This window comes from Aulostomus chinensis, chromosome 17 (assembly GCF_037954235.1).
Source record: "Aulostomus chinensis isolate RoL2024-O1b breed Wild chromosome 17, RoL_Achi_v1.0, whole genome shotgun sequence".
Classification (NCBI taxonomy): domain Eukaryota; kingdom Metazoa; phylum Chordata; class Actinopteri; order Syngnathiformes; family Aulostomidae; genus Aulostomus; species Aulostomus chinensis.
Window position 1 is genome coordinate 19,888,027 of NC_141336.1, and position 23,134 is coordinate 19,911,160.

The following is a 23,134-nucleotide window of genomic DNA, read 5'->3' on the forward strand; positions in this document are numbered from 1 at the left end:
AAGTAGAAGATTAGTAAATGTAAGCTGTGAATCATATTTTTAGCCTTTGATTTAAGTTATAAATGATGGTCACGCATTTTTTGCCGTATTTCATTAGTGATTCAGGTTGTATTGCAGAAATATTGCCAGGGTTACTTTTGTCAAAATGTGAACCCACTGCTCGTCATAGTTTTTAAGATGGAAGTACAGGATGTAATTAGATAAACCAGTGTCGTTGTGGGCTCAAGTTTTCCTCTACATGCAACTTGCATGTGGAAAATTCAGTTAAGGGGGTATTGAATTTTGTTACTGTTGAAATGACTCGCTGACACTAATTGTTTTCCTCATCTTTGCTTCTCTGTTTCAGACAGATACAAACAAAAGCCTAACTTAAAATCTTCAACCTCAGGTATCTTGATTTTGTTGAGTCTTCATCATAGTGACTCCTTTTTGTATTTTTTGTTTTTGTTTTTTAATAAACTGTTGAGTGTTGATTGAACTTCCCTCCCTGTGTGCGTTACAGTCTATGCGAAGCGCTACAGGAACCGTGCAGGACTAAGCTACCACTACACTCATTCCCACCTGGCAGAGGAGGACAGAGCTGGAGAGAGAAGCTCTGTAGCCTCCAGGTCTCCCTCTGTGCAGCAGAGTGACCAACACAAACGTAGGAAGTTTTAACCACTTCTATCATTTACCTTTTATATCATCATTTTGCCTAGAGCCCCGTAGTAGTTAAATATGTACAGTCTGATATATGTTGCTGGTTTAATGCATATTATCATGTCATTTTCTGACAATTATTTGTATCCTAAGTATCCTCTACAGACCTTCAGGTGTTCCCCAGGGTTCAATAGTGGGACCACTTTTCAATTTTATTTAACTATTTTTGCTAATTCAAGTACAAGCCGATAATGCGTACATTTTTTCAGTATGTTCTAAGTTGACACTTCATGTGCTTTTTCTAAAAAAATATATATATATACTGCTCATGTAAATGTTCATAAAGAAATTTTACATTCAACACATTTTGAAGGTTTTTTGGCAGTGTTCGTAATGCTGTAAATATTTACTAAATCAGTACTGGCCCTTCAAAAACCAATATTCATAGATCTCTATGTTATACTTTTATCATGCAAATTGTATGTCTTCCTTTTCATCTTTATTTCTTTAGGATGACCTCAGCTGTGGTCCAGGGGACAGCAGATGCTAAATAGCTGTGGCTCAATTCCTTTTATGTCCATTAACATGAGAGCATTTCTCACAGGTCCAAAGGCTCCAGGTGGGACCAGCGTTCCCAACAACTACTGTAATAAATGCCAGGGCAAGAAAATCATCAAATCTGGGGCTCCCTGCACAGCCTGCACAAGTGAGTACCACAGTAGGACAAACACTCAGTATTTTAGATGTATTTTGTATCCATCTAGATTGTTCAACTACATCTTTTTTCTGCTATGGGTTCTTGGAAGTTATCATGGGGATGGGCAGGTGGGTGGGGGTAGTTATTCTTCCCTCCCGCTCTGACTCTGTCCCTCTGTTCCTCTTCTGTCCTCTGAGACAGCTGACTGTGGAGAAGAGAAGGAGGACGGGACTTTTGCCGGCGCCGAGGAGCTGTTCGGCACCACCTCCGAGAGCGACACATCCACCTTTCATGGTTTTGAGGACGACGAACTGGAAGAGCCCGCCACGAACAGCAACGGATTATCCACCCGACACAGATAGAGAGAAGCATCTAGATTTAAAGAGACAATTTTTTTTTTTAATATGGATTAATCTCTGGCAAAAACCTGCTGCTTTTTTTTTTTTTTGTTTGTTTGCAGAAAGCACAAAGTGATGATTTCAGGACAGAAATGCAAGTGGTATTTTATCTACTGAACATTGTTGAATAATTTATGAACTTTTTATACATATATATCTATATCTATATATATATATATGTGTGTATATATATAAATATATATATACATATATATTAACTTTTAAGGCAACGAACAACTGTCAGTGTTTCTTGACAAGTGACTTGCAAAACAGGATGGTTTTGGAGTGTTTTTTTCCCCCCTCACTGGAGCAGAAGGAGCACAAACGTGAGCAACAACAAAAAGAAACACTGGAGAAATTGGAATTTAAATTTTTAAAGGAGTGACTGATCAGTTTGGAAGATGATTGAATGTTATTGCAGACCCATACTTGAGCTACTGGATGTTTTGGAATCACAAGCCAGTGTGACTATGAAAGTCTCCTCTTCTTCTGCTCCTACTCTGATTTATACTTGTATGAAAATGAAGGAACCAATGAAAATGACTGCTACAGACCATGTTTGAAGATGAAGTCTAAATATTGTCTTTATAGATCTGCAGGAATCAATAAATGAAAGGTGAGCAGAAGATGTTCTTTTCTTCCAGGAAAATACAAAATTGGTGGAGTGACAAAAAGAGAAGACAGTTTATCACTGTGCAAATGTGATTAGAAATGAAGACATTTATTTGTTGATCTCACAGATTCAGTGTCATTTTACCTCATAGATCCTCCTGACATGCAAACAAGTTTGGAGGGTGCTAGTATGGCTCTAACCCGTATTGTCTGTGTCATATAGGAACACTCTGCACATTGGCCTGTTGCCCTGGAGTGGAAGCGTCCGCTAAAGAAGAGGATTTAACCCTCAAAAACTAATGAGCCTTCACATCCCTCCTGATTTGGGCCTAAAAATAACCGACGTGGAATGGATGGAAAAGCATCTTCCCCAGGCCTCGTGGCTCTAATGAAGTAACTGCTCCCTGGACGATATCAACTGATCACTTGTGAACTTTTGAGCAGATGCAGCAGCTTCATGTCGTCCTTCCTGCACTGTGCTGGAGCTCCATTGAACTATGGGAACACTAAAGGCCAGGCCTTAGGATTGTTTGTACCCAGCGGGTGCATTTTGGAGCCCAGAGGCCCAGCCTGTCCACTCCCGCTCTGCGACTGTGTGTGCGCTGTGTGATCCGATGTGACACTAAGACGTCATTACCCTCATCACTGTGCCAGCCTGCCGCTCTGCACTGGAAACCAGCTTTGACAGCCATGACCCTCCAACCTGATTGGACCAGTGACCCCCCCACCCTCCCTCGACAACCACAGAGATGGTGCTCAACTCCCTCACTATTACATGCAGACCCACCTCCCCACCCTGCACCCCACTCAGAATACTGTGCTAATACCCCAACAAAGGTTTTATCTGTCTGCTTCTGTCTATTTCCTGGACCTGTGATCTCACTCTGACTTGAATCAGTCGCTGTTGGCTGTTTTGTTTTTTTTCTTTTTCTGGCTCTTCTCTCTCTGTTGATGATATTATTTTAAAACATTCATTAGTAGGACTCTTTGCGTTTGTTCAGACTGTACTGATACCTCTGTCCTGATCAGGTGCACAATAGCCACAACTACTCAGGCATCTCTCATTTCCTCTGCTGTTGATTGTTCAGCGCCTCAGCCCTGAGTCATGTGATTGTATTCAGTTGGCATGGAGGGACGATATCGCCACACAAGGATCCCATTATTAACAATTCCCAATACGGACCTGGGATGCCTCTCGCTATAGGAAAGTGTTGCAATAACAAGCTTCAACCTTTTGTCTGTTTATCTGCTGACTTATGTCTTACCTGGATCACACTCACAATGCAAAGCTCTCCAGTTTCCCCGAATGCACTGTCTGTATGGACGGTGACAACAGCGAGAGTCCTCTCCGGTGCATCTGAAAACAGTCTTTGTAGCTAGGGACTGCTTCGATTTTGGATTCTTGGTGAGAAGAAAATCAAGTCTTCTGTGACGTTTTCCGTGGAGTGCTTTTCGAGGGCCTAATTGCTTTGAGAAGGTGCTTGGAGTACTGTAACAGAAATCCTTTATGTCCATAGCTTGCACATACTGTGTCAGAGGTTTGTGTCCTTCATTGTGATCATTCTATTTGGCTGCAATGTAATAATAGCCGTTCTGGGTTTTGTTGTTTTTTTTTTGTTTTTTTTTTTTAAAGAAAACCATTAATCCTGTGTCTGTTATGACTCTCAGAAGCGCTCGTGCATTTAAAACCATCTTCCTTTACTTCCCTCAGGGACACTCCTCACAGCAGTTTCTCTCCTGGACAAAGAATGGATTTGAGACTCCTCAATTATCTCGTCTTCTCTTGTATCAGTCATGTGTTTTCACAGTAAAATGGGTCAGTGTGTCTGGATCTTCCAAAGTCATGCCAGTAAGCAAAAGCATTTGTCTTTGAATCATAAACCTGCTAAATGTTACTGAAGTGTGTGTGTGTGCGCGTGTGTGTGCAAGAGTGTGTGCGTTTGTTACGGACAGTACCTTCCGTTCTGAACAAAAGGAGATTCTCAGTGATTTCTGCTTCAAGTTGTGTGTCGTCACCAATCATTGAATAGCCTGTATACCTCGTCAAAGACACAGCAATAGGCCCTGGTACTCTCTGGCAAGCCTGCAAAGGGGGGTGGGGGTGGGGTGGGGTGGGGTGATCAGGGTGGGAACGGAGCCAAGAGGAGATGAAATGGACATGACTGGGCGTTTGTTTCATCTTCAGCTGTAAATACAAGTGGAAACGGAGAGAATGAAGTCTTTGTTTGTTAAACTATTTTTATTCTGAAAAAAATAAAGAATTAATGGCAATGCTCAACGCTGTGGTTCTGTTTAAAGGCCATGGGTCATTTAATTTTTTTGGAGATAAAGGTTGCTGATAAGTAGAAGAATTCTAGACTGGATCAATAGGTCAGAGTGGAACTGAGAGTCTGTGAGTGAGAGCAGTGGCAGCTGGAAATAGGAACAACATGGCAAGGAAGTGCAGAGACCTGGTATTGATCGGTAGTCGCAAATAAGCTTGTTGAAGTGGTATATGAGCAGCAGAGGGATATTTACCATCCATGGGACTATAAAGTAGACAGAGTTGGTGTCTCAGCTGTTTACCAGCAGTGTGATAACTGGCTTCACATGGATCCTATTACATTTGTCAAATCCCTTCATCACAGTGATGCATTATATCGGCAAACTATTTTGCACTACAACATCTCAGAGCGCAGAAGGCCGCAAAGATCAAAGCAGCATTTTTTTATTTTTTTTTTAAATTTCAAGATGCAAGGAATAAATCAGTGGATATGCTTACTCAAGATAAAAGCTAGTAGAGTATTTGGCTACAGCATGTTTCAGTCCCCCGGAAAAGTTGTGAAGAATTTAGCTTTGGCGTTTTTCCTCTCGTTGGATCTGATTGTCATGAGGTTCCACGACATGTACGCAGCATGAGTCCACGGAATCAACAGATCTTTATATATACATATATTTATACATATATGCGTATATATGTATATATACGTATATATGTATATATACGTATATATATGTATATATACGTATATATGTATATATACGTATATATACGTATATATACGTATATATGTATATATACGTATATATGTGTGTGTATATGTATATATGTATATGTGTGTGTGTGTATATATATGTGTGTGTATGAATGTATATATACATATATTTATACATATATACATATATTTATACATATATATGTATATATACCTATATATACATACATATATGTATATATACATACATATATGTATATATATGTATATATACGTATATATGTATATATAGGTATATATATGTATATATACGTATATATGTATATATACACGTATATATGTATATATACGTATATATGTATATATACGTATATATGTATATATACACGTATATATGTATATATACACGTATATATGTATATATACGTATATATGTATATATACACGTATATATGTATATATACACGTATATATGCATATATACGTATATATGTATATATACACACGTATATATGCATATATACGTATATATGTATATATACACGTATATATGCATATATACGTATATATGTGTATATACACGTATATATGCATATATACGTATATATGTGTATATACACGTATATATGCATATATACGTATATATGTGTATATACACGTATATATGCATATATACGTATATATGTGTATATACACGTATATATGCATATATACGTATATATGTGTATATACACGTATATATGCATATATACGTGTATATGTGTATATACACGTATATATGTATATATACGTATATATGTATATATACACGTATATATGTATATATACACGTATATATGTATATATACACGTATATATGTATATATACACGTATATATGTATATACGTATATATGTATATATACGTATATGTATATATGTATATATATGTGTATATATATGTGTGTGTGTGTGTATATATATATATATATATATGTGTGTGTATATATGTGTGTGTGTATGTATGTATATATATGTATATATATGTATATATAAAGATCTTTATCGTGTGACTCCAAATCAAAATACATGTCATTGCTAATACCTATTTTTATACAATTTTACTGCTGTTATCTACTTTTTATGAGTATTTTAATGCAAAAAATATGTTTCTTGTTTGTGTCTTTTTTTTTTGTTTCTTTTTAAAGTAGTCATGTTGGGAGAACTGGTGTTTGTATACTAAATATTGTTATTGGACCGGACAAATATGACAAACAATTCTGCTGTCCATTTTTTTTTCATGTTTTAATGCAAAGATAATTGATTTTTATATATTTTGATACAATTTTTTTTTTTTTTTTACTGAATAGTAATAGTTTCCATGTCGTGTCCAGTCGTGACTCTAAGTATTATTACTAGACCGGACAATTAAGACACACCTTATTTTTCCCCCAAAATTTGGTGGGAAAAAAAAAATCCCTGCAAAATGAATTCATTTTTCATCCATGATCAGTAACATGTGACCCATGATCAATGACACGTATTAGTACATAGTTGAATACGTAAGGCTGTTGACTTTGTATACGATTTTACTGCTATCTGTATTTTAATGCAAAGATTTTTTTTCTTTTCTTTTTTTTTGATGGCGTCAATATCACATGACCAACCGACTCCAAATCAATATTGTTACTCGACTGGACAAATAAGACACGCCTCTATTTTTTTTTTTTTACACAAATTTACTGTTACCTCTATTTTTACATGTTTGGTTTTTTTTTTACATAGAATGAATCAGTGGCCTGCAGCAATCACAGGTCCTCTCAACAACAACAAAAAAGAGAAGCTGACTTTATTTTATCCTGTTGCATCACAATGCAAACATCATTGCTAAAAAAAAGAAAGAAAGAAAGAAAGAAAAAAGTAGCTGAGACAGGTCCAGAGTTTCTTTTATTATTTGGTACCCATGAATAGATAGCAGGTGCTTGAGTGTTTTAGAGTGCCAGTAGTCATCTTGCTGATTGAGAAACTAAAAGCACAAAATGCCCTGAATATGTTACATGCATAGTAATGTGCCCATATCATAAAATGTGCTTTTGGATAATGACATTTAGCCAATTTACATCTACAATGCACTCGGAGTACACAGTGTCATTGTGTTGTTGCTGAGAGTAACATTTGGTACATCGACTGGAGTTAAGCATCTTCTCTAGTGTATAATCAGGAGGTTACTGGTTCCATGATAACTATTCATATGAACTGTACAATGCATCGCAATGACTTTAATAGAAAAAGATGATTCAATCATTCGGCGGTTAAGTCTCTCTGTTCTGGCCTCACGGGGGAGCTGTGAGACCAAAATCCACTCAGTCCAAACACCCCCTGTGCAGAGGAGGGCTGAAGCCACAGTGGAGCAGAAATGTTCAGTGTGCAGCACCCCCTACTGGTTCAGGTTTTTTTTCTTTTTTTTTTTTTAAATGTCCATTTCGGGCTGTTTAGGGCTCCCCTCTGACTGTGTGTTTGAGGGTCAAACACCTTCCCCTCACTTAACACGCCATTCTGGTCCAATGCACCATGTTCCCGATGCTCTTCAATACACTCGTCGCGGCGTTTTGACAAAAAGAAGGGGAAAAAAAGGGCGGGGCAGTTTTGTTGTTTTGAGAATGATATACTCATGCAGAAAAAAATGCAACAAAACATCAGTAATAATCCCACATTGGGCAGCCAACCTTACAATATCTCCTCGATCAGAAAACAAGTTTTGACATCTTAGAGAAAAAGGTTTTAACATGTTGAGGACACAGCCTAGACCGGCTGGGTCTAGACGGACCCATGGCACTGGAAACTCTGATAGCTCTGAAAGCACGTAGCTTCACTAAAAACCTCAAAATATGATGTCAGACATGGACTTTTGGAAGAATTTGACTGTGCAAGTCATTCCTGTTTGTTGTCGACTAATTCACCAGCGGGACGAAACCTGTTCCTCCGTGTTTCTGTCAGCCAGGTTCAGCCTCAAACCGCTATTGTGAAGAGGAAAAGCTACTTGGATGAAACATGCAACGGTGCAGTTTGAATGCTACATTAAGCCCTTATGCTAGATTTTGGAATGTAATGAAGCACGAAAAATAATACCTTGGAAAGTCTGTTTTGAGAACTGGAATAATCACAATTATAGTGTGTGTGTGTGTGTGTGTGTGTGTGCGTGTGTGTGTGAGGGGGATAAAACAGACTACTGCCAAAATGTACTGTATTTTCACTTAATAATTTGTAATGTTGTGCTTTATAGAAACAGATATGCTAGAAATTTCAAGGATATAAAAAGAGGTTTGATATATTCCAAAACAAACAAACAAACCAAAGAAGTGGTCTCCCTCTCCCTTTATTGCTGGCTGCCTTGTGAGAACAGCAAACTAGATCTGTGCTGCGTTTAAGCAAGTTTGTCTGAGTTATGATGAGACAACTCTGGTAGGGACAAAAAGTGAATAACTGAAGTTGTGCCAAATAGCTTTTAAATGTTTATCAAATGATGTGCTTTTATCATCAGAAATATGTATAGAAAATAAAAGAGAATTAGCTTAGAACCGACCAGTTGGCAATGTAAGGAGGGCAGCCCTAGCCTGGATGTGCTTACACTGAGCACTGCATGCCATGTGTGGTGTGCTGGCCGCGCTTCCCCTCGTCACCACTGTCTTTTCCTCAGCGGTTCTGGCCCAGCGCTGCACCACCAGTATAGCAGCAGTTCTCAGAGCCGTGTCTGTCCAGCTCTGCTCCACCTCCCTTGGCGCGGCGTGGCGGTCACCCCTCAAACAGGGTCTCTCTGTGCCCCTCCAGCACAGGCTGTGTCAGGACGACTGCATCAGGCCTGTTAGACGTTTGCCCGTCAACGACTTGCCCTGGAAGGTCAATTAAAAATTACAAATAAATTACCAGACTGAAGCTGAAACAAGCTTCTATATCACACCGAATCTGAATTTATCAGCTGTTCTACCCACAAATAAGCATCCTATGACAGGTCTAAAAAGCCAGTGTAATATGGTTACAACTGCAAAAGCCACAGATAGTGAACCAGCCAGTGTGGTTTGTGATATGAACAGCCCCAGCTCCAAATAACTTACCACACTGCGGGTGAACTTCTCCAAGGAGGTGCGACGGCCTTGTTCAGTGTCTGCTGGCTGCTGTTTTGGGAGGGGGGGAAGCAGGGTGAGTGTTGGGGTCAGGTACGGGTGTCGGGAATCGGGAGTGATGTCGTTAGTGAAGAAAACGGGCCAAGCATTGCAAATATGAGGGCCGAGGAGGACAATGTGGTTGGGGGTTACATTTTTGAGGAAATGTAGCAGGATCAGTGACAGGCCAGCAGAGGGAGCAGTGTTCAAACCGGAAAAAAGGCTAGCGTGAATAGAGGCAGCTGTGATTTGCTGAAAAGCTCCATATTACACAGTGACAGCTACAGTACATGTGTTGCTTTTGATTTGTAAATAGTTGACACTCCACATAACTAGAAAAGGTGACAAAAGCATAGTCCATGCCAGACTGGGCCATAGTGGGACTGAAGCGGATCCCTCCCATCCATACATGCTCCTCTTTTTCACAGCGGTTGCTCTTTTGTTGGCATATGTCGTTATGATTTCGTGTCAGTCTGAGGTTCCTTGCGTTGAACTTTAAGTTATTTCAGAAGTATCTGCATTTTGGACACATTTTTTTTTTGTCTATTTATGCTCATGTTGCTTTGAAAACTCCTACACTGAAAAAAAAACTTTTTTGATCTCATTTGATTACATTTCTTGGATATAAACAGAAGAAGAAATAGAGCAAGTCATCAGACTTAATATAAGACAGAATTCATGTTGACTTCTTTGGAAATTCCCTTATTTGCATTCCTCCTCAGAGCCAGACATGAGGACAGATTCCCTTCTCTCGTCTGTGTGTGCATTGGGGAACCTACAGAGGCAGGGTGACTGCTAGTTAGCTTAGCACAATGTGTGGCAGAGGTTAGCGAAAGTCCTTCAGAAGTAATCGCATGTATTTTATTTTCTACGAAAAAGCATTTGCCTCCATTAATTTCAACTTGAAAACTTTGCTGATGGCTAGAACAGCGACTATTCATCACGGCCAATGTCACAAGAGAGAAGATAACTTCTGGGTATGCTAGCACTTCCCATCCACTACCATTCATTGTGCTAAGCTAAGAAGAGCAGTGTCTGCAATCCCCTCTGGCTCTGGGGAAGATGGCAACAAGCATCTACCCCCCCCCCCCCCCCAAAAAAAGTTATGCAAAGAGGCTTATTTTATGACTGTAAAATTAATATTTTCATTTTAATTTTTTCATAAATCAGGTAATAACCCGCCAGGGAAATATTTAGAGCCAAACTGACTTGTTAAGATTTCTTGAAATGAGGCGACAGTGTCTTAAAAAGGTCTCTTCATCTTTCTGAGACATTACGGTTGAAGTGATTCTGTATCCTATACAAGTGTAATGAGACATTTCCTACTGGAAATAAGATGAATGTACTTAGCAAGACTTTGATTAAAGCAGTGGGTTGACAGACCTGTTCGATAGGTGAGAAATGTTAATGAGCAACACTGAACATGACATGAATCCTATTCCCTACAGTGTGCACTCTGTGTGGATGTACGCCTGAAAAAGTAAAATAAATAAGTTTAATTTAAAATGTGGAGGTCAGTAGCAGCGGCTCACCTTCTTTCTGGCAAACAGGAGGTCTTGGTAGATGTTGGATCGCAAAAAGCGTGCATAGCTGTCACTTTTCATTAGTTTGAATATGTGCTCCTGCATTAGAGAGAGAAACAGGGAGTTACTCATGAGATTCCTGTAAAGAGCGGAGGGAATGGTAATGAAACGCACTCATGTGTGATTTGCAGTCTTGTGAGACAGAGCTGAGTAATGTCCTGCCAGAGAGAGGCGTTCCACATCACACATGCACCAACCCACTTTGAACCAGAGGAAGCCATGGTGAACCGACCAAACAACCCATTCATAGAATTACTCGCCTCATTAAGACCTGGCAACACACCCTGTCTTTCTTCCTCCCTCCTCTGGGCCTTCTCATTCTTTCACTTTTGTAACATGAGAGCGGTGGAGGGGTGCAGAGTTTGTGTGAGCGAGTGTGCTGTAGTGTGTGAGAACATGAACAACGTCCAAACTCAATGTCGGGAGCTTTCTCTTTGCAAATCAGCAGGCTTTTGATGCCTGCTTGCATTTAAAGTTTAAAAAAAAAAAAAAGTTCAAGTGAATGAAAGGAGAAAATGTTTTGATAAAGAATAATGCGTTCCTTTGGTAGAAGCCGTATTTATTCCTATTGATATCGCGTTTGTGTTTATGTTTGTGCAGCCTGTGTCCTATAAGTTAGAGCACAAAAGATACTCTAATAACCTCAACCTCATTGCTGTTCTTGAACGCATCTGCTGGTGAAACAATCACATTTCATGTCCTTAGCGTGTTTATTTTCCTCCAAACTTTAAGCATCAGTGAACAAAGAAGTCTCTCTTGGCGTGTGTTGGGCAGGAGAGCTGTGAGTCACTTCCTCATGTGTTTTTCTTATGCACTGATTGTTTAACCTAAATCACATGCTTTGCTGCCCTAGAGGTGTTGCAGGTGTGTTGATACTGCAGCGCTTACTCAGACGTGTGTGCGTTCATGCATTCACCAACATGTCAAGCCATGTGAATCCGCCCATGAGGGGGAAACAGCCCAGATCACCTGAGCATCCTCAAAGCTGTATCGTCCGGGGTCTTTGAGGTTCTGGCTGGTGCGCTCGTAGCTGTGAGAGTCCAGGTTGATGGAACTCGGTGCTCCTTCAGCTAGAAATTCCTGCCAGATTTCCTGCGCCCTGGAGGATACTTCCTGTAGAGGCCGTCGCTTCAGATCCTGCACTGCCAACCAGAACCTGAAACAGTAGCAACAGTCAAACTGTCTGCTTCGCACCTCTACGCTGGTGATTTTCTGTTTATTATTCTCAGCTCTCTGGTTGAACTTTTGTAGACCGGCATCTTTTGTATGTGTGTGTGTGTACATTTGCTTTTGGATCCATGCTCACCACCAAAGCCCAAAGCTACAATGACGGAGTTCTAAACGTCAGTCTCACCGCAGGTTCTCTGAGCTGAACTCCGACTCCAAGAACTTCAGGAACTGATCTCGTCCTGCTGGATCCTTCAGTGCTTCTTCCAGGGCGAAACCCCATTTCTTCACACGCTGCTGGCTGGGGTCACGACTGCTCAGGATGGAGGACAATAAATTGGATAGAACGTGATGGGTTGGAATATAAAACAATAGCTTGCTCTTTACTCGATTACTCGTCATGGTTGAATTAATGTTAGAGCACAGTGACCCTTTGGGAACTTCAGTGCTCATTGGAGATGAGATCCAAACAGACAGATCCTCCCATTTCTGGACAACAACCATTCATTAGCACCGAGGCCTCACTGTGCCACCCGACCTTGGTTAGAAGAACTACTGGCCCCTGGTTAACTCTGCCCACACTCCAACAAGGCCCCTGCAGCCTCACCTTGCCTCCAAGTCCCAGAAGGAAGTGTCATCTATGATCCAGGGGTTGGAGGGCTCTGTGGCTGACACAAAGGGGTCATATTCCATGAACTGCTCTGTGTAGCTCATCAGGCTGTCGGCCACTTTTGAAACCTTCATACAGTGTCTGTCCAGCTGGATGTTCAAGAAGGTAATCTGACGAGGATGGAGAGACGACGGTAATGAGGAAGCTAAATAAGGCAACAGCTCATCAGTCTGCGTCCCAGCTGTCATGATGACAGATGGTGGAGCCAGGATGGGGGTAATAACCTATGGAGCACATTGCCACACCACCACTTACCTCCTTCTGAACGTCCTCTTTGGTGGGCTTCCTGGTCGGCTGGGAGCTGATGTGGATCGGACTCGGCTGGCTCTGGCCATCATCTGGTACTCCGTACACCGACTGGAAAGGGCAAAGTTGGACATGTTGGACCTGGTCTTGTTATGATGCCATCTGGTTTGCAGTTTAATAAATGCCTCGCAAATGTTGTGTGAGGTCAAGTGATGTCATCAACCTGTCTGGATACTAAGTAGTACTTTGAAGAACTATTCACTTCAGACATGGTGGTTTTGTAGTTTTACATAAACTGTATTTGGTAAAAAAGCACAATTTCAATATTATCCTGACATTTTGTATTTCACTTTCAAAAATCCTGTGAAAATTTCAAATTGTGTGATTCAGCTGTTTTATGTATGTAAACAAATGACAAAATATATAAAATGATTTTTAATGTATCCTCCAAACTTTTCTAAATGTGAAAATTATATATATTTTTTTCCAATTCCATTATTAGACTTTTTCTGTATTTTTAAGTCGGGTTTTTGTGTAAACGGCATTTTGAAGATTACATTTTCAAACAATATAGTTGAGAAACCTGATCTCAGTCATTCAGTGGTTTTTCTTCTTGAGGATTCAGAATTTATCTCCAATTACAATGTGACCAAACAGAAAAAAAAAACAACAGAACTTCTGGCTGCTACAACAACAGAATCATTTATCCTAACGTCTTCATGCTCGACGCCGCGCTTCCCTCAGGCACCGGCGAGGCGCACGCCAAATTTGACACCAGATTTGTAAAAATAAGGGACACATGAACACATTCATACAGACAGATTATTTGATAGACAGCTAAAATGATCCATCCATCCATTTTCTAGCCTGCTCATCCGTTAAGGGTTGCGGGGGGCTGCAGTCTATCCCAGCTGACATTGGTTGAGAGGCAAGGTTCACCGTGGACGGGTCACCAGTCCGGCTCAGGGCCATCAGGAGCAATTAGGGGCTCAGAATCTTCAAGGATACTTGGACATGGTCACCGAGGGAAGTTAGGATTGAACCAGCAACCCTTCGGTTGCTAGACGGCCACTTTACTTCTGAGCCATGCTGCCTTTGCTAAAATCATTTCAAATGAAAATGATCCATTTGTCAATTTTTTCTACAGGGGGTGTGAAGTGGAGCTGTGAGAATTTGGCTTCATGACCTCAGTATTTCTACAATCCCTACGTGGGAGAGAGCTGGGATAACAAGTTTGCTGAACAAGTGTTGGACCAGTTCAGAGCTGATAATGTTTAGATTGTAAACGCTACATCGTCACGCATCACACCACTTTTCATCTCTTCCCCTCACCTTTTTTACCCGGTGTGGGTTCCTCTCTCTTCGGCACTTGCGGATGTCCATCTCTGTGGTGTTGACGCAGCCCGGCTGTGTGAGGGAGCAGGGGACAGTTTCTGGGTCAGATAACAGTGTTTCTCCAGCGGTCATTGTCTGCAATCACACAATACAGAGCTGTTGCTCTATTTAGCGAAGCTCACAAAGGCTCGTATGCAAAGTGACTGGCACCAAATCTGATTCTGCTACCAACAAAGCAGCTGAGCGGCGCGTGGAGCTGAATCTGCTGTTTTCAGGCTTTATAGGCCCAAGATGTCTACCACCAGAACAGTTGTTTGCTTTGTTTATTTTTCAATCTTTGTCTTTCCTTTGCTATGGGATATGGTCATGGCTCACCACTGGCCTGTGGACGTCCCAGAATGCCCTCTCTTGGCTATCCAGGATCTTCCTCTCTGCCTTGTCTTTCTTTCTGTCAATTCTGTGAGGACAGGAAACAGGCCAATCAAATATGAAGCTCACACCTGTAACATCAGCTCAAAAAGCACATCATGAAATGAATCTCATGTGTTTTTTTTCCCCTTCTGTGACACACACAGGCAGCAGGAAAGGAGTGTGGGTCTTAACCTGTCAGCTCTCCCCACTGAGCCATGTCTGGTATGGCCTCTGGTGGGGTCGAGCTCTTACACAACTCTCAACTGCTTCTCAGCCCTCGCCAGGCATCATCTACCTCACTGATATAAGAAGAAATGTTGCGTTCATGTCATACACCAATTGCTGATGTCAGTGGCATAACCGTTTCACAGACAAGACAACTGAATGACAGATGAGGTTGTGCTTACACATGCCTGCCACCAGGGGGAAGTCTTAAAAAAGAGATAGGGCAGAAATGTGTGTGAATGTTCAACTCCATAGGGGAGTACAAGCTGTATTTAAAGCCCTCCAATCAAAGCAGGGGGTAAACATGAGCAGCATTGACCTAATGTGCAACGGATGCTGCACAGCTTTTTCTCCTCCTTGGGGAAATAACATCACACATGTAGCCAAAAGCGACTGAGAGAATGTATGAACCTGATTTTGTTTGTGTGTGTGTCTGTGTGTGTATGTGTGTGTGTGTATGTGTGTATATATATGTGTGTGCGTGTATATATATATATATGTGTATATATATATGTGTGTGTGTATATACAGTATATATATACAGTATATATATATACAGTATATATATGTATGTATATATGTATGTATATATGTATGTATGTATATATATATATATATATATATATGTATATATATATATATATATATATATATATATATATATATATATATATATATATATATATATATATATATATATATATATATATATATATATATATATAGCTCCTCTAAGTATGACACTGATGTCAGGGGATGACATGTTCTCACTAACACACATCTACTCACTTGACTTGAGCTTCAGCTTGCATGAAGATAAATTCCCACTTCCTGGCAAAGGCCCTCTGCAACCGGGCAAGGTTCTCCTAGAGGAACCAATCAGGCGCAGCGTTAAGGGAGAAGGTTATTTGAATCCAAGGCCTTTAGATGATTACATTATCCATTCTCTGTGATGGGATGCCATAACTTTGGTTTTACCGTTGCTGGTTGAGACAACCTCTCGCTGTCGTCCCTGAACATGTGTGAACCGCTGATACAAACATTTGCCTTTTCCACATATAGATTCTGTTTTACTCATTTGTGTGTGTTGTGTTCTGGAATGAATTACTGTACTTGACAGTTTACATATACATATGTATATATGTGTATATATATTTATACACATACATATATACACACATATACATACTGTACATATACATCTATGCATATATACACATAAATATATATCCAAATACATCGATATCTATATCTATCTATCTATCTATCTATCTATCTATCTATCTATCTATCTATCTATCTATATACACACACACACACACACATATATATATATACAGTATATATACAGTATATATATATACAGTATATATATGTATATATGTATATATACATATATGTGTATATATGTGTGTGTATATATATACAGTATATATATATGTATATATACATATATGTGTATATATGTGTGTGTGTGTGTGTGTGTGTGTATATATATATATATATATATGGGCCTAACTTTAACCTTAAACTTTTCCTCAAAATTCGTGTTTTAACAAGTTGGGACATGCCGTTTTCCCCCTTAAAAACTTGTCTGAACTGTCCCTCAATGTGGCCTTAGTCAGACAGACAGTCAGACAGACAGACAGACAGACAGACAGACACACACACACACACACGCACACACGCACACACGCACACACTACTCGGTCACAACTTTAGCCTTTTACTTTCAGCACTTACAAGGGAATCAGAGCAAGGAATCTGCCATTAAGGAATCAGAGCAAAGAGCGCTAGCCAAGATAGACTCATCAAACAAGAAAATTGAAGATCTTTCCAGAGAGCTACGCCTGGAAATTGAAAGCTCCAAGGCAACAAGGGCATGTTGAGAATGCCACGCATCAGCAGCCTCGAAAAAGGGGTAAACGGCTACACAGATTTGACCGTCAAACTTGAGAATTTGTTTTCTAGCAGAGACAGACAGGATTATTACCACTTTCAATAGTAAATCTGAAGCTAACATCAAGCTAAGCATCAAAAACATTTCTCCGATAACAAAATCTCCTGACCAGCACCTCATCCCCACCAGTCTTAGATGAAGCCATATCAAAACGTCCTCCTCTTAATGTGCACATATCCAAGCTGTACACTAAAATATGTACGCTAACTAACAACAGCCAGCAAGCGTCTGTCAGTGGTACAGCACATGACCTCATTACAGAGCGAGGAAAAACTTAAGAGTACCAACTAGCAGGCATTTAGCAGCCCGAGACCTGAAGCCATCGAGTGACCTGAATAGGAGAGAAAGGAAGTCTACTGGACAATAGTTGCAGACTAATGTTGAATGTCAAAGTGCAGTGGACTGCTATTGTATAACAGTGAGAGATCAGCACTGCGGTAATGCGCTCCATAAGACACTATCGATCTGCTGATGCCAAGTACACCTATGGATATTTTTGTTTACAATACATCCATTTCGGCCAAATGCTGCTGCAGTTAAAAACAAAAAAATCTTATAGTTCCTATGAAAGTCTATATGTTTTCCCTCAGAGGGCCTTGCAGAGCAGAGAAGGTCATTACAATCTGGTCCTTTGCACAATGATAACACTGACGTCCGAGCTTCTAAACTAAAATGACAATGTACTTACAGCCTCATAGTCCGCGAGCTCCAGCCTGGCCTTGTTCTGCATGGTACGCTTGCACAGGTAAATGGCTGAAGGGGCAAAAAGCAGAAAAAGTGAAGCATGAAAAGGGCAGTTAGTCAGATCTGCGGATTAGACCGTGTGAACCGGCACTAACCACTGTGTCGTCTTCTGAAATAAAAAGCCTCTAGTAAACATCATGTAGACATGAGCTTGTAACACTTAGTTTGTTTAGCTAATATAATCTATGTGGGGGGTCCCTCAGGGTCAGATACATTACAGGCCACGGCCCTGCCGATCGATACGTCACGAGAGTCGACAAGGCTTTTTTCAACCGTGGAGGATACAAGTGGTGATTATAAGAGAGATCTTGATTAATATGTGACTCACCATAGTCCGTGTTCTCAGGCTCCCAACAGTTTGAAGGCCAGAAATATGGAGACTGATGAGAACAGAAGGGGGAAACACACACTTTCTTTAATTGCTCATACACTCTGGATAACACTCTTTTACTGTGTATGGATAAGCAATCACATTGTTCAATATTCTCCCACCACCAACACTTCCTCTGCAACTTGTCAGCCTCTGCAAAAGTCAAAAGACGACTCTTTGTTTGATGATCCTTGCGCTCCACATAACTACCCGAGGAGCAGTATAGTCTCCTTATCCATATTTAATTGTCTTTTCCAACTGATGTTGTACATTCAAAGAACATCCATCACTCATATCTATCATGCATTCTTAATGAGGGGGCAGGATTAGATCTGAGTGGTACTCAACCGCATATTTAATTTCCACTCGAACACAAAAGGTAATTAGCCTATAAGAGCAAATGAATGATGATGATGAATGTGCTTATGACCAGATAGGTTAGCACGGAGCAGCGGAGTTGACAAGTTCACCGCTGAATATAAATTCAACAGAAAGCAGTCATCATTAAATGTGGGTCTGGTCTATTTATAGACCCTCACACGGAGATTCTTCTGTCACTCGTCCTTTCAGAGCAGCTATGGAGACCGGCCAACATGTTTCAAATGCACCGTGGACTCCTTTTAGAGCTTCTGATGACGTTGGCCTGTTGCATCACTACAACATCAGTGGGAATATATTTTTAGCCTTCGCTGAATGAGCAAGTGTGACACATGCAGCCCTCTCAGCAGCACAGGCACAATAATGGCTTTAAATCTTGAGCAATAGTGGTAGATGGGGGGGGGCAGAAGAGGTGGTGTGAAAGTGCAGAGCCAGCGAGCGGCCAGCTCAGCGCTTCCCATAGGGGAACCTGCCTACTGTAGCTGGCAGGCTAAATTATCATGCTAATGGGCAAGTCACAGTAATGAGTCATTGTGGGGCCCTCAGCCATCAGAAGGACCTGTCAAAGTTCATGCTGGAGCAGACAGAACAAAGAAAAAACACACACACACACACACACATGCAAAAGCACGCACACACACGCGCCTCTGTCATGCTGCGCGGCCAGCCCATAGGCTCTGTTGTGCAGACTACCTCCTGCATCCAGCAGGGATATACAGTATCGACCTTGGTGGGATGAGTAAGAGGCTTAACAAGGATTGTGCTAATTAGCACCACGTAATATACATATCCCTCTGATATGATCTCACTATATTCGTACCAACACACGTGGAGATTTACCTGAAAGCGATAAAGGGTTCCGTCATCTTTAAGTGTCAGGACGTGGTCATTGATGGGGAAGATGTAGCCGTGGGCAGCGATCAGGCTTCCCAGGTGGATGGCTTCAGCTGCGGGGAGGAGAGGGCACAGGGTAGAGGGGTTGAAACGGCCTCCCGCTCCAGCTGTGCTGCACTTACATATACAATAACAGGTGTGTCCTACCTGGATCGTCTATAGAAAGGTTTTTCATCAGCCACTGAACAATGTCCACCCCTGGTATTTACAGAAAGGCAGCGGTTAGTATCACACACCCACACACCCCCTCCCTCACCCACCCACACAAACACACACACACACACAAATGCACTCTCTCTAAATGAACTTTGAGGAATTATCATTTCTGATCAAAGCTGTAGGTGTCATCTGTGTAACGTGTGCCGAGCTCGTCCCACTCCGTGTGTTTGGCACAGGCCGCTGAGAGGGACCTCACGGCCTGCATGTGAAGAGGTGACTTCAACGCCAGTCCAACAATGACGGCTCATTTGATACACGAGCACAGAGGGGCAGCGGCACACAAGAGGAGAAAATGAGCGTTTCAGCTGTGTTTCAAGGGCAGCGTCACACCACAGGCAGTTTTCCTCGGCCTCTTATCAGCAAAGACATCAGCTGCCTCCAACTGTAGTGGCAGCAATTTAAATTAGCCTGAAAGGTCACATATGCTCATCTGATGTCGTATGGCAGTCCCTGGTGAATACGTAGGCATGTACAGTGGCTCCACTGGTTTCCCCAGACAAAAACTAACCTGACACCACACTTGGGATCTTGGAGAGGAAGCTTTTGACCGTGCGGATGGCTACACCTCCTGCTTTCTCATCTTGTATCCGCATGACGATGTCTTCAATCTGTGGGAAAGCAGAGACAGGTTGGTTTACATATAACATTATCTTACAGTCCATGTTCAACATTTTTATAACAAGAAAGTGACCCTGTCTTACAGTAATTCTTGATGATGAATTACAGGAGTGTATTTACCCCCCCCCCCCCAAAGTGTGATCATTTCTGAAAGAATTAATATTCTTTACATCAGTGCCACAATGTCAGCTGTTGTAACAGGTAAATATCAGAATGATTGGATGATGGTTAAAGACAGTTTTGCCACCTGGGGGCAGCAGAAACAAGATGCAAAAACACAAACGGTAATCGATAATTTGTACTTTTTTCATGACAAATCTATTCACAAAGGGGACTATGATATGACTCTGGATTTGGAGTCATGTTTCTGTTCCCTTGACAAACGCACATGTTCTCAATACTTTACTTTGCTCTCCACCAACTCTTGAAAGGATCTCTGCCTCATTAGACGCTAAATGACCTTCTGCATTCACTGTTTAGCCCCCGACTTTGTCTGCTGTTTGGTTTTAGTCAACTAACATCACTTTCACTTAAGCTATTCAGTGGCTTTTCAACTGAAAAGAGCTGCCTATTGTTCGGTTATTGACTCAAAAATGAGAGCGAAAATACACGGTGACACGCTTTTCTCTGAGCTGTTTTACAATGTCGCCACACTCAAGCAAAACATCAGGAGAAGTCAGGGAGTTGGTATCTTGCTCAAGTACACTTTGACGCAGTTTCCAGGGAAAGCAGGGATTGAACCTGCAACCCTTCTTCTACTACAGAGCCACTCTACCTCCTGAGCTTGAGCTAAATAAAATACTGCAGGTGCAGGCTGGGAATCAGAACAATGAGCTACTGTAACTTTGAACGGTTTGTTTGTCTTTTAGCAGGATTACACACACACACACACACACACACACACACACACACACACACACATAAATATGAAGCTGATTTTCACCAGACTTGGTGGAGAGGTGCAGCATGTACCTGGGAAGAACACAGGGGATTTTGCAGCTGATCCGTTTCACATAATTTTTTTTTTTACCAATGAGTTAAGTTTAGGTTACGTGTGTCTTCCAAGCCATTCACCGATAGCAGAAGTGAACACAACACCCGGTGGACGCCACCAATCAAGATCAAGTCTGAAACCAAACAGCTGAATCGAAACGGATGTTCCACTCTAAGCAGCTAAGACTGTCTGAGTTCCGGAGAAGTTGAACAGAAACTCAAGCATTTTATTGGTAATGTCACAACATAAATTGGCAGTGATTTCTTAAGCTGTAACAAGGGCTTTGGTTCAGAAAGGTCTATAGAAAAAGGCTGTCACAGCTTTTCCCAACAGGCACAGATAAACATCACACCTCGGTTACAGCCAGAGTCACATCAGCCACCCTAAAATTAGATCCGGCACAACGCAGCTCGCTTCTCAACCACGACCAATCAGTCCAGGATACACTCTATCCATCAACCCCAGATCAGACTCCAAAAACACCGTGGCTCTCGCATGATGTTTTGTGTGCTCAGGTCCTTGTAAGAAATGTTTATGAGCATAAGTAGTCGGGTCAGGTCATGTATTGATGTGTGTGGTCAGTGCTCAGAGGCTTCACTAGAGATCAATCCCCATCAAAAAGATCCTGATTTTGCACACGTAGCCATGTAATTGGCTGTCAATCACTCACACACACACACACACACACACACACACACACACACACACACACACACACACACACACACACACACACAAACAGCACAGCGGCAATGCAGTCATGGCTCGAGGAATACACACAAACACACACTGGCACAGTAAGCTGATCAGGTGAAATTTGAAGGTTCATCTCAAGGGCTCCACACACTGTGAATCTAAAGAAGGCTTTGTCACAATCTCAGAACACTGCATCACGCTGCGACATCTCCAGTGCCACTCAGAACACATCCAGACACTTTCCCACTCTTTCCTGTCCTTCATTCATCATTTAGCACAATGTATCTGAGTGAACACCATCCACCGCCACAAGGAGGGTTGCAAATATAGCCGAGATCAGTACTAAGGGCTGGACCAGTGCGGTTTTTACAGGTCTGATACAGTTTAACAAAAACAGCCGAATGTCTGATCCCGTACAGACCAGGACAATAATCCATCAACCCATAATCAATACAGCATGCTTATAAAAGAATAAGGATTGTGTTGTTCCAGTTCATAATTCGATTTAACAGCTGGGGATCAAAGCAGAGAAAGTAGTGCGTTCTTTGGAGACGGGTTTTTGTGGATTCAAACATTTTTGGTACATACTGCAGAAAAATGCGTTGGATCAACTGATAATAGAAAACAGCACGATTCACGTGTTCCATATTCATCAGAAAATCTAAGAAGTCTGTGTTTACAACAAGATACGCGGCACTGAAGAATATGATGCATCACCTCTGGATATAAACATAATTCTTCTTGTTTAAAAGATTCATGGTTTTATGTTTGTTTTGGTATAAAAATGTGGAGCGATTTACATTCTTTCATTCTTCAGTTTTCTTCATTTCCTTTGGTTGCAACGGATATTGAGTCCATCTGACTACACGCAGGCGCGCACACACACACACACACACACACACACACACACACACACAAACACAACATAGAAGTCTACATGTATATGTCAGACTGCTTTCCCACCATATTGCTCTTTATAATGTGTTTTTCATGAGCTGCAGTGACTCTTCCTTATTGTCTTTTCACTTATTTCATTCCTATATGTGACTAATTCTTTTTTTTTCAATATACAACATTTACCGCGACATGATTTGTTCCATAAATCATTATCTGATTATGTCAGGTCTGTACTGATGGACCTTATGGTGGGATGAGTTTGTTATAG

General features: G+C 41.2%; 2 protein-coding genes across 5 annotated transcripts in view; one reads left to right on the forward strand and one right to left on the reverse strand.

The window, feature by feature from the left end:
- Positions 1 to 4,443, forward strand: part of LOC147246690 (zinc finger protein DPF3-like) — a 20,435-nt gene extending 15,992 nt beyond the window's left edge. The window contains exons 7-11 of one of the 2 annotated variants that reach the window (XM_086183263.1): positions 347 to 388; positions 503 to 643; positions 1,244 to 1,345; positions 1,538 to 2,350; positions 2,570 to 4,443. In XM_086183263.1, the coding sequence (XP_086039389.1) occupies positions 347 to 388; positions 503 to 643; positions 1,244 to 1,345; positions 1,538 to 1,698 (446 nt within the window). In that variant the 3' untranslated portion in view covers positions 1,699 to 2,350; positions 2,570 to 4,443. Of the gene's footprint in view, positions 1 to 346; positions 389 to 502; positions 644 to 1,243; positions 1,346 to 1,533; positions 2,351 to 2,569 lie in introns of those variants that run through there. The other variant, XM_086183264.1, reaches the window with a different exon arrangement.
- Positions 4,444 to 7,713: 3,270 nt separating this feature from the next.
- Positions 7,714 to 23,134, reverse strand: part of LOC147246691 (regulator of G protein signaling 6-like) — a 38,507-nt gene continuing 23,086 nt past the window's right edge. Inside the window, exons 3-17 of one of the 3 annotated variants that reach the window (XM_086182220.1) lie at positions 20,170 to 20,269; positions 19,590 to 19,640; positions 19,389 to 19,495; positions 18,129 to 18,180; positions 17,745 to 17,809; positions 15,886 to 15,962; positions 14,836 to 14,917; positions 14,458 to 14,532; positions 13,135 to 13,236; positions 12,817 to 12,989; positions 12,397 to 12,522; positions 12,012 to 12,198; positions 10,992 to 11,081; positions 9,412 to 9,468; positions 7,714 to 9,189 (exon numbers count right to left, since the gene is read on the reverse strand). In XM_086182220.1, coding sequence (XP_086038346.1) covers positions 9,139 to 9,189; positions 9,412 to 9,468; positions 10,992 to 11,081; positions 12,012 to 12,198; positions 12,397 to 12,522; positions 12,817 to 12,989; positions 13,135 to 13,236; positions 14,458 to 14,532; positions 14,836 to 14,917; positions 15,886 to 15,962; positions 17,745 to 17,809; positions 18,129 to 18,180; positions 19,389 to 19,495; positions 19,590 to 19,640; positions 20,170 to 20,269 — 1,395 coding nt within the window. In that variant the 3' untranslated portion in view covers positions 7,714 to 9,138. Of the gene's footprint in view, positions 9,190 to 9,411; positions 9,472 to 10,991; positions 11,082 to 12,011; positions 12,199 to 12,396; positions 12,523 to 12,816; positions 12,990 to 13,134; positions 13,237 to 14,457; positions 14,533 to 14,835; positions 14,918 to 15,885; positions 15,963 to 17,744; positions 17,810 to 18,128; positions 18,181 to 19,388; positions 19,496 to 19,589; positions 19,641 to 20,169; positions 20,270 to 23,134 lie in introns of all 3 variants that reach the window. The other 2 variants (XM_086182219.1, XM_086182221.1) reach the window with 2 other exon arrangements.